Source organism: Apis florea, unplaced genomic scaffold, assembly GCF_048593485.1.
Source record: "Apis florea isolate Af1SG1 unplaced genomic scaffold, ASM4859348v1 contig_3170_pilon, whole genome shotgun sequence".
Classification (NCBI taxonomy): Eukaryota; Metazoa; Arthropoda; class Insecta; order Hymenoptera; family Apidae; genus Apis; species Apis florea.
The window spans coordinates 158,743-170,763 of record NW_028256714.1 but is presented as its reverse complement, the minus strand read 5'-3'; the positions used below and the strand labels follow the sequence as shown (position 1 = coordinate 170,763).

General features: G+C 52.0%; 2 protein-coding genes across 3 annotated transcripts in view; one reads left to right on the top strand and one right to left on the bottom strand.

Moving 5' to 3' along the window:
* Shrm (shroom) overlaps nt 1–12,021 on the top strand; it is a 168,936-nt gene that overhangs the window by 10,964 nt on the left and 145,951 nt on the right. The window contains exon 2 of the mRNA XM_086909878.1: nt 6,559–7,080. Within this exon, the coding sequence (XP_086766004.1) occupies nt 6,559–7,080 (522 nt within the window). The remainder of the gene's footprint in view (nt 1–6,558; nt 7,081–12,021) is intronic.
* LOC147657324 (uncharacterized) overlaps nt 1–12,021 on the bottom strand; it is a 231,195-nt gene that overhangs the window by 132,662 nt on the left and 86,512 nt on the right. The window lies entirely within an intron of this gene.

Sequence of the window (12,021 nt, the reverse complement as noted above, 5' to 3'; positions counted from 1 at the left end):
GCCCGAATTCCGACCGTTTCCCTTAGATGTGTCTCAATGTCTCGTGGACAAGGTGAAAAGAATCTTTTTCGACTCGTTCGCCTCGTTTTCCCAAGCTTCGAGCGTAATTAGATTCGTAATTCGAACACAGAAAGAGAGGATAGAGAGAGGGAAAAACGGCACGGAGTATGACGAGAGCAAAGGAAGGCAGAGGAGGAGAAGGAGGAAAACGGATAATAGTCGCCAAGGACAGGCGGTATTCAAATGCGGTTGTTGTTGCTTCTGCTTATTGCCTCGCCGTACGTACGCACGGCAACATTTTTATAGACTGGTACGGTCGCGGGAGAACCGTCGCACGTAAGCATCTTCCTTCCTTTTTCTTCCTTCATCCTCGAAAACTCCACTCTCGTTTCTTCTGCTCTCTCGAATACGTGCCGCGCGCTCGAAAGAAAAAAGGAAAGGGAAGAGAAGAGAAAAAAAGCCGACACCTCTGTCCCTTTTCGCGTACATCACCAAGCTTTACTACTCATTGTCGGGAAATATAGCGGCACGGTGACACGCGGAGAATTCCTCGAGGCGGGCGTACCTTTGTGCCTCGCGCGGAACACGACGTGTCGTTACTGCGGGCATAATTTCCGTTTCGCGCGATTATCGGCGAATGCTCGGTTAAAGGTGACGGCCACCTTGGATTCTCATCACCGTCCCAAAAGATTCTCGTCCTTCTTTCGTTTCGTGGAAGGAACGAACGAAGATAAAAGAGTTCAGAGAGGAAAAATGTCCACGCCGATGATTGGGAAAGGTTGCGCGTCTTCATCGATCTTTATCGATTAAGTTAACCATCGTTGGAATTGAAAGGCGCCGATTTACGATTCGTACGGGATGGTTTTTCTTCTTCGTTTCGTTTATAATTAATATCAACATACGTACGAAGAAAAATATCGTGGTGTGAGTAAAAGCGAATAAGAAGAGAATTGAATTCGATCGAAAGAGCGTAGATAGCGAGTTGGAAGTTGGAAAACGATCTTTCGTTAGCTTTAACGGACGCGTTAAATAGAATACACTTGGATGGATATTTCGATTATTAGGAAAACGAATTCTCGATTCTTCTCGCAATCGTTGCGTTTCGGGATCGATTTTCTCGCGCGTTACGCTGGCCTGGAGAACCCACATTCACATTCTCCACCGAAACGGGCCGGCTCGATCCGAGATATCCTCGTTGGGATCATTAGCGTGAGACCGTGTGACGTAACGAGGCAATCAGTGTCCCAACCGTCCGAGTAACGATCGTGTGCCGAGAGGTATTAGCATCGTGGACGGACGGACGATACCGTTAAACAAAACCTTACCTCGTGATCTTTGCCCCGGAGGGTCGCGGCGGACGATGACGAGGACGATCTCGTCGTATCCGCTCCTCTCTCCACTCCTCTCGCGAACGGGACGAGCGCAATCTGGATCGCCCATTCTTTATCCCCCATTCGCAACCGACCGCTTCGTTCTAACGCTCTCCGTTATCGTCCGTCCCTCCATTCTCCTGCCAAATCAACGAAAGATATTCGTTCGATTGGACGCCGAGCATTCGGAAGACGACGGTCGTACATCGTCCATCTTCGAAATATCCGTTCGTTGGTCGTCAGGAGGGATCGAGGAGAAAAATCTGGAACCGCGCGGAGAAACGCGTTTTCGCTAATAACAGTTCGCGTCCCGTGCGCCAGCCAACCACGGAGCGACTACGGAGCCGAACGTCGAACAAATCTATCATCTATCGTGCATTGCAAAATTCCGTTACACTACGCTCGTTGCCATTTCGTTTCGATTTAATCCTGGCGCGGATTTAATTCGTCGGATCTTTTCAACCTTCGGATCGAAAAGTTTTTTCCAAAAAAACGCGTAATCGCGAATTTCGTCGAATTCGTTTATTCATTTATTCATCGAATTTGCCATCCGGATTAGTTTATTTGGACGTCCGTTGGTGTATCGACGAGGCAAGAGTCGCGACATCGCGCTATTAAATTCGACGTATCGGAGATCCGTATTCCGTATACGGAGAAACAGCGGCGTGCACCGACGTGGTTGCGCAAAAGTCGAGTGACGGGAGGAGATATCCGTCGATCAGGATCGATAAGAGGTTGGAAAGGATACGGAAAGAAGGAAGGTTGGGCCAGAACGGGGGAGATTACCGGTGGAAAGACAGCGGGTGCATTGTCCCGGTTGGTGGTTCTCTCGCGAGAATGCGGCTTTCCGTGGTCTGGGTTCAAAGGCGCCGACCGGCCGCCACGCTGACGCTGAATTTCGCCAAATAGGTACGTGGCCGCATAATGCCGCGCATTATATTCAGAAACGGTGAGCCGGCTCGCGTTTGACCGACCACTCGTTCGGTGTGCTTTGCGTGGATGGACCAAAGGTAAATCGACCGCGGTCCGATCCCTTATTCCTCTCTCTCTCTCTCTCTCTCGACCTTTGCCTTCGAGAAGACAGGAGGACTTCAGACTTTCGCTTTTCGTTTCGATTTTTGGAGAAGAAGAAGAAGAAGAAGAAGTCGCCGCCGCCGCGAAAGGTTTCGCGAAAGGACGAAGGAACGGAGAAGAAACCGGGACCGAAGCGATGTTTGCTCGGGCCTTATCTCGTCTTCCGGGTACTTTGGTGAAACTCCGTGTGCGGAGATAGGACGAGTTGGAAGATGTAAATTTGAGAAGTTAAAAGGGAACGCGTATATTTCGAGGCTTTTAAGGCACGAGTTCCGTTCCGCGGTTCGGAATTCTCGACAACGCCTTTTTCAATTTCCAAAATTCGAAATTCGATGAGAGATCGCGGTTTCTTATCGACGACGACGACGATCGAAAGTGGATAAAGCGAGGCGGAATCTAGTCGGACGCGAATCGAGAAGGATGCAAAGCGACAGTTGGGACAGGAACACGTTGGAGGAAAGGCGAAGCGAGCGCGTTGGCTCGGTCCCGAGGCAGGGGGAAGGGGGAGGGGACGAGGCGGCCGTGCGCCACGGAGAGGACGACGGACGAGGAAAACAAGAAGAAGCGGAGGATCTCGCGAAGCAGCGAGCCACACAAAACCCGTGGAGTCGAAGAGAAGCGAGACGAAGAGAGGGATAAGAGGGACGAGAACCAGCCCGAGTCCAGGCCATCCGGCCAGACTCAACCACGAAAAGGTGTAGGGCGAACGTATACAAGGTGTGCCGTAAAATCGCGCGGCTTTTGTATAACGACTCTTGCCAAATTTTATTCCGCTTCTGCTCGTTTATTCTCAAATAGGGGGATTACGAAGGTTACGATCTCGTTTCAATTCTAGATTCCATTTTCCTCGCGAGTTTCACAATTTGAGAGTAATCGTAACGAACGTCTAATCGACTCGATTACTCGACTCGAACACTAATAAATTAGGTTAAATCACGGTCCTCGACGACTCGGGACGATAATTAACGATAAATAATCGACGATCGCAATGAGAGAGAAACGATTGGATATTTATCGCGTGCTATTAATCGAGGGTTTTATTGGATCGCGAAAAAACGCGATCGATTCGACGAGATGGAAAAATAATCCATTAAATGGATATTCGTAATCGATAATCTCGCGTTAATCATCGATCGCGTTTTCTCAATCGATATCGAAAGTGTTTCCGTTCCGAATCCAACGAAACGATAATTATTTCGTAAATTTATAGACAATATCTATCTGTTTTGACATGGAAATTACGGTATATGCCGTATGTCGATGGATACGATGGATGCGGTGTTCGAAGATTGGTAACGAAAGGGAGGGGGGAAATTAATGGATCGTCGCGTCTCGCTCTGGATTTAACGTCGATTGGACGGTACGGCGAAGGGTACGACTCCGTAGGGTCCTCCCGGGAAGAGAAGAAGGAGGAGGAGGAGGAGGAGGGTTTACGGCGTCTGAAAATAAACTGGGACGAGTTTACACGGAACGAAACGCGGCAAAAAGGGGATCGGACTCGGTGAGGTGAGCAGAGAGCATATAAATGCATCGCTTAGCGAATCGGAGTTTTGCGAGCGTGACACCGCACCGTGGCCAGCTTCGGTATCTCGGCCGATGCCAAGATTAAGTTGCGATTAAATTGCAAGAGCGAGCCGATTCGTCACACTCCATGGAAATCCAACTTCTTTGATTCTGCGAACCCGCAGATCGCACAAGGATTTAGCAAAACCTCACCTCTACTACCTCCACCTCTAAGAATAAAAATAACGATAAATCGTCATTTTTAAAACCGGACACGCTTTTATACACGCTTGCGAAACAACACGATGAAATTGATTCGATTATGGTCACGATACGTTCGTTCGAGTAGGTAAATCGTTCTCGAATGACGATCGACCGAATTTAAATTTGTATCGCAGCGCGAACGATGATTTCGAAAGAAATCTTTCTTTTTTTCCTTTTTTTTTTTTTTGCCATTCGTTTTCACGATCGGCAATAGAACGGTTCGATCCGTTCGCGCGACGCGCGATAATAAACCTCTAAACCGAGAGAGGTTATAAAATTCCGCCGATATATCCCTCCCTCCCTCTCTCCCTGCATCTTGTTGACCTTTGCTTTTTCACTGGCTGTCATCGGGTATTGCCCAAATGCGTTATCACTTTCCTCTCCCTCCTCGTTACCCGCAGAGAGAGGAGAGATAACGTTTACTCCACTCGTTTACTTCCCGGTCGAATCCCCGGGTGACGACCGGATCCCTCCCCGTTGATTGGCCGAGGCCGAGAAATTTCACCACCGATCCCCCTGATAATGCGGTCGGTCGGTCGGTCGGTCGGTTTTGGGCCGGAGGAGGAAGGAACGCGACTCGCGGGAAGAAAAAAACGAGGGACCGGGGGAAGGGGAGGGGAGGGGGGAAGAGAGAGGAAAAGAAAAAGAGGAAGAAAAAGGCGAAGGAGATAAGAGAGCGGAGGAAGGGAGGTGAAGGGATGGAAGGGATCTCCGGCAACGGTCTCCGGAGGGAGCTGCAGAACCGGAATTTTATACAGTGGTGTAACACACTAGGTAATACGCGGAGAATCACGAAACTCCCGGTCGGAGGCTACCGCTCCTTTCCTCTTTCTCCTTTCCACCGCTCTTTCTCCTTCTCGTTCCGCTTCCAACACAGAAACGTATCTTTTCCTTACCTTCCGTATCTTTCTTTCGTTTTTTCTTCCCCCTCCTCCTCGTTTTCTCTTCCCGGGCCGGGTTCTGGCCGGGTCGTCGAGATCTCGTTGTTCGATTACCCCCTTTTCGACGAGGTGGACCGCGCGCGGTTCCCCTTATCGCGAATGCCTAAGACTCGCTCGCTCTTCGCTCCGGTCAATTAAGTAACCTGCGTTACACGGCTAATTAATTTTGCCGCGATTAATTAAGCGCCCCGTCTCGATTCGTTGAGATCTCCAACGAATCTATGCCACGGTGATCAATATTTTCCAGATATTTCTCCATATCTCCATCGTTTCATCGTGAATTATTTTCATCGTCATTCGAAACGAGAATCGTTAGGGATGAGGGGGAGGAAGGTTTGTTGGAAGGTCGACGACGACGACGACGACGACGACGACGACGACGACGTGGTTCGATCGTTTCGTTCGTTCGTTCGTTCGCACAGCCATTGTGTCGCGCGCGTCGTAATAATACCAGCACAATGGTATTTTCCCATTTTACGGGACAATGGTTGGGGAGAAAACGCGCGAGAACAAAGGGGGGAAGAAGAAGCGTACTCGGAAGAAAGAATGATCGATAAGGAAGAACCGAGCGGAGACAATGGTAAGAGGGCGACGGAGCCGCGCGGTGGCGGCTCCTAGCGGCGATGGCCAGAGGTACCGATGACCTTGCCAAGGTCACCGCGTCCTAACTACACACAGACCCTTCCTTCCTTCCCTCCCTCCCTCCCTCCATCTTTTCTCGCTCGCTCGCTCGCTCTCTCTTTCTCTCTCCCTCCCCCGTCTCTCTTTCGTCCTACATGGCCCTTATTATTATAAAGCAGTTGCCCTGATTCCTCGGAGGCCGTGTGCCATTCATTCCGCCTCTCTTTCGCCCTCTCGCTCCCCTCCCCGCCCGTCTTTTTCATCTCTTCGCTTTTTGTCTCGTTACATGCACGGATTCTCTCTCTCTTTCCCCCCGCCCTCTCTCTCTCTCTCTCTCTCTCTCATCCTTCATCGGTTCGAAGCTGAAATCGAAACCTGGCCGAGGACCGAGGCCATTATCGCGTCTCTATTGTGCGACGACGCTCCGTTTCCACGCTTGCGATCCACGCTTGCTTCCACGTTTCCACCTCCCCTCCCCTCCTTTTTTTCCCCCTCCCGATATTTCTACGCGCTGGCGCGAAACATCTCGACAGCGTCGAGTTTTTACCCCCTCGCAAGAAAATGGTGTTCTTTTTTTTTTTTTTTTTTTTCGTCACGGTACCTCGAATCGAATCGGACGAAAGAGGAATTTTAAAGAAGATCGTCGTGTTCGCAACCTCGTTCGCAAAGAATACCGGAAGGAAAAAGCTCGCGATACTCCACCTACTCTTTGTCTACCTACGCACTCTTTCTTTTAAAAATATCTATAGTAGTTGAGCATCGATTTTCTCCTTCCCTTGTTGCAGGAGCAAGAACGGGGGTGATTCGTCGGGGATTCACGAGGCGGGGAACAACACAACAGGTGGCGGTGGCGGAGGATTGGGGAAATGGCTACGCGAACATTTGGGCGGTGGTTCGAAGAGCGTGGGCCAAGAGGGATGCGGCCCGGCGAGAACGAGTAGCGTAATGCTCGCGGAGACGAGTTGTGGAAAGGGGGAGAGATGGTTGGGGAAGGGAGGAGGTGTGTACACGCCCTCGCAGAATCTGTATTGCAGCCTGCCGAGGGAGCACGGCCGTCATGGCACCGTGTACAATAGCGGCCGAAAACTGGCCGGGAACTGTGGCAAGCCCCAAGGCCAGGAACGGCAGCAACGATGCGCCGCGAATCATCACGAGAAGATGATCAATTTCGCCGAGCTTGGTACATTGACGAGGGGCGGGCCGATATACGGTAGCGAGGGGAAGACACCCTCGAGGAAACGAAATCGCGATCGACGAAGGCATTCCCTGAACGAGATCCACGAGCAGGGCCGACAACGTCGTAAGAGGTGAGCGAAATTTCCATTTATCGATCCATTAAACGATCGGCGAGGAGGATTGAAACTCGTGCCGAGATCAATTCGACTCGTTCGTTTCGTATCGCTTCGTTCGTGTTTCGGGGAAGAGCGATCGAACCTACTCGATCGTTCTACGACTCCTGTTTCAAGTGTATCCTGGAGCTGGAAAATGATTACACGTGACAAACGTGACGAGATTTTTTTTTTTTAACGATGCAAGTTTTAAGAGTACGCGCGTACACGTTCTATCGCGATTAAAAACGCGACACGGTGGATTCAAAGTTGCAAGAAGAAATTGGAAAGGGCCCCGCGCCGGGTACGTACTACCGGAGAGGTATATAATAAACGAGCACCGAGCCGGTGCAATTAATTTCACGCGGCGACTCGCGGCCCGAGGCGGTTTTCTTATTCGAGCCGCCGCTTTTCCCGTGTCGTGGAATCGCCACTCGAATCACGGTTAGACGAGCGTTCCTTTTTGCGCGCGGGAGACGCCGTCGCTCGCCGCAACTTCGCGGAACCCTTTCTATCCATCTCTCTCCCTCTCCCTCCCTCTCCGGCACGGGAGACGCGTCGAAAAAGGGAATTACGAAGGCTAGCCCGCGGCACGTTTAACACCCAACACGGCGTACGACAAAAACACGGGTCGTGGAGAGTCGTTGCCGAGCCCGCGTTATCCTCTCCGCGAGCAACGTTCGATCGTGGATTATCAATCGCGACGGGAGGACGACGCCGATCTTGGGCCGGTAAACGACGAATTAAACGCTCGGAGACGTTTAAGCAACGACTCGTGGTACGATACCAACGGCCGTAACAGACGGCCGACAGAACCGCGAATCAGAAACTCCGGCGAGTGTTTAACAATTTCGTCGAATGAATCGGCATTAACGCGTTTGTCGTAAGGCGCGCGTCGGCATCTGCGCGCTCCGTGACTCGCCACTCTTCGCGAGAAACAATCTGCGCGCCGATGGCTGACGCGAGGCGACGAAAGTACCAAGGACTCTCTCCGCTCTCCGCTTCCCACCCTTCTTTCCCTCTTCCGTTTCAATCTCGAAGGAGATCTTCCCAACAACCGCGGAAAACCGCGTCGTTCGTTCGCTCGTTACCAACCGAATACCATTGTTCGCAGTCGGTGGGATGACCAACAACACTTCTCCCCCGTATATTTCTCGATATTTCTCCTCGCTCTTTCCTCCTATTTCCCACGCGTATTATCGTCATCAATCTTTAGAAAGTTCTTCTCTCAGGCCGGGCCGACCTTCTTCTGTTAAAGTCAAATCGTTAAAAACGAAACGCGCGTTCTTCCCGATTCCTGCGAAGCGAAAAGGAACAGCCCTTTTTTCCTTTTTTTCTACCATTTTCTCGCTCGCGCCGGCCCCATAACCAGCTTGGCGCGAACGCGTGCAAAGAAAAAGCCCGCGTCCAGATACGTATCGACGCTCCTTTCACAGAGGTGGGTCGAGAGATGAAACCGCTCTCTCTCTCTCTCTCTCCTTCTCTAGGCTAGGATGATTTAACGCGGCGGCGGCGATGCCCCCGCGAATGTGTCCGGTCATCACGACCGTAGCGAGACGCCAGCTCCTTACGCCGGTTGTAAGTGTCCACCACTGGTATGCGGCCAGTATGTACGTCCGGGATATACGGTCGTCTTCGTGCTGCTCGTCCTTCGTACGAGTCCCTTCCTCCTCTTCCACGTCCCTCCTGCGCCATCCTCGTGCTCCCCGTAACCCCGCCGAATACCGATGTACCCGTTGGTGTTGGCTCTCTCTCCTTCGATGCGCTTCACCGGAGAAAGGTGAAGGGGGAATGAGAAAATGGAGAGAGAGAAGAGAAAGAAAGAGCGGCAGGGTTGTTGTTGTTGGGTCCTGAATTTACGACGGAGACCGCGATAACCTCGATAGCCCGCGACACTGTTTATCGCGTTTCTGCAATTTCGGAAATTTCTCTCTCTCTCTCTCTCTCTCTCTCTCATCCGCGTGCACATCGAGAAATCGAGCAAGATTTCTTCGAGAGAGGGAAGGGGAAACCGTGGAATCGAGCGACACGGGTGATCGAGTAGGGAAAAAAAATCGAGCAAAAGCTCGGCATGTATCCGTCGATGTTTTATCAACGCTGAGCGTAACAACATCGGTAAGCGTAAACAATGACTCGCGAATCGCGTTCGAGGTTCTCGTTTCTCAGCCGAGAAAAACGCGCAAGCGGTATTACCACTGCTCCCTATAAACCACGGGAATATCGTAGAATCGGAGGCGGACGTCTCCATCGGCCGACGACGATGCAACGTACGACGATGGAACGTGGTATATTACCTCTGTCACCGGTTGGCTCGCTCGCGTACACGCAACGCGTCTATCCCTCGCGTTCGTTCCGCGCTACCATCGAAAAAAAAAAAAAACCTTTCAAGTAACGACGTATTCTCACGCGTTTTATTCACGAGCCTCGGTCGTAGGGATAGTCGGAGGAGCGTAGGGCTGCTTATGCGCGCAGGTGCGAGCCACCACTTCGTGGTACACGACATAGGTATTCGAGATTCGGTGGTGCGTCCAGTCTCTCTCTCTCTCTCTCTCTCTCTCTCTCTCTCTCTCTCTCTCTCTCTCTCCCTTCCTCCTCCTCCCTCCCTCTAGTTGTTCGCTTTCGTGCAGAGGCAGTGGCGAGCACTAAATATAGCTAGGGGCGAGATATAAATAGAATAACCCCGCGGGCCAAGATGGCCGAGGTCAACTCTCGCATTCCTCCTCGCCTTCCTCCCAGCTGCCCATTTTTCCTCCTCTCGTTTCTTTTACGCGCGCTTCTCCATCGAACGCCAACAACGATTACTACCTCCTCCCCTCCGCTCTCCCTTCGATCCTTTCTTACTTTCTTCGCTTCGCGGTCGCGATCCCCATTGGCCGATCTCTTAGGTGGCGAGGCGAGGTCGGTTCCCCCCCGATAAGGGGTCACCGACTCGAGAGGACCCCTCGCCTCGCCACCACCCTTCCCGTGAAATATTAAATGCCGCCGCGATTTGCCACGGGACGTAAAAAATTTCGAATTCCGATCGAGAAACGAGGAGAACGGGGGCTGGAAACGCGAACGTGGAACGCGAATGGATCGGAAGAGCGGAAAAGGGAGAAGAAAGGGAGGGAGATTAAGTTATTCCAATTTCGTTCGTTCTCGATGAATCTCGTTCTCGTTCTCGACTCGCCTAGGTCATCTCGTCCTGATTATCCCTTTCGAAATAATTTTAAAAAGCGGGAAAAAGCGGCAGTTGGTGTGGATGAGTAACGGGGCGAGTCTCGATTCTAATTGAGTTAAACTCGCCACCTCGACCTACCGTTTTATACCGGGAACACCGTTCGCGGGATATCCAACGTTTGTCATTACGTACGAGAGGCGAAGGTAGGCAACGTGGAAGGAAGAGGACGAGGAAAAGGAGGAAGAGGACGCGGCTCGAGGACCCGTTCGACCCTGGCCAGGACCGTATCGGTTGGATTAATGGCAGTGACATCCCGCTCGTGGCCAGATGAGATTCTCCGACTTGGTTCGGTAGAAACGAGGAACAAGGTAAACAGAAACGAGGGAAGAAGAAGAAAAAGAAGGAGAAGGAGGAGAAGGAAGAAGAAGAAGAAGAAGAAGAAGAAGAAGAAGAAGAAGAAGAAGAAGAAGAAGAAGAAGAAGAAGAAGAAGCGGACGACGAAGCGGTGGAGGTGGAGGGCATTCGATGCGAGTCGAGTGCGTTGACCTTAGGATTCGATGCGCGTCCTTGAGGATACCAAGATGGCGGGTTTATGCAACCGACCACAATGGTATCCGCTCCAGGCCTCTCCCTCCCTCTATCCCTCTCTCTCTCTCTCTTTCCCTCGTCGCGTTCTATTTGACGCGATTCGACTCGGCTACGTTCGACTCGGGGAACTCTCCTCCTCCTCCTCCTCCTCCTCCTCCTGTTCTCGGCACACGCGCGCGTGCACGCACAACGCGCGCGTACGAGCGGCATCGACACGGGCTCGAGACGCGCCGTTAAACCCAGTCAGTCCAGTTTCCATCGGCGCAGCCTGCAACGGACGAGTCGGGAATACGCACGGCGTGGATTCGAAAGGAAATCAAATCCGAAAGGAAAGGCCAACGAACGGCCTGGGATACGCGCGCCAACGCGGCGGCGGCCGACCTCTGCCGTCGCCGCCGCTCTTTTCAGCGGCGAGCCTCTACCAACCACCGGTCGCGCGAAATATGGAAAAGAGGTCGTCGATCGATCGATTCCGAGACCGTTCCCGCGAATTACACTCGTCCGACGACGTTCCCTTCGTCAACGAAGCCTGTTTCCAAACCGCTTTTTCCCCTCGCCACCACTTCCATTCTTCCTTTCCAAGACGCATCTCCGTCCGCACGCTCTTCTTGTCGAACGGAACCCGCGTCGCATTTTTCAAATTCCTCCACCGATTCACCGTCATTTTCACCGTCGATCGTATCGACACGATCGAACTCGTTCGTCTCTCCTCGCTTCCTTTCCAACCGCTTCCACGCCGCGGAGGCAGCTGGCCTCTCTGCTCGCGTGCGCGTCGCGGCGCACGAAACGTGGCCAATAAATTTTATCTCCGGCCGTAAAGATTCGAGAACTGGAACTCGGGAAATTGGTACGTCAGTGTCATCGGGATGTAAAAACTTGTTTCTTCTTCCTTTCTGCCCGCCGTCCTATATGTATTTGTATACATATATATATATATATTCGGTATATCGACGGGAGGGATTCGAACGATCGAACCTTGGCCACAACAGGCCGAGCGTGTGTGTGTGTGTGTGTGTACGCGCGCGCAAGAAGCTCGTGAGTGGGAGTGCTGTAACCGCGCGCATACATCGTCGACGCGAGTACACGTTTACACCGCGGCGGCGGGCGGCACAGAGACACGTACACGTACGGAAAGTAAGTACGTATACGCGACTCGAGCAGGGATCCTTGAT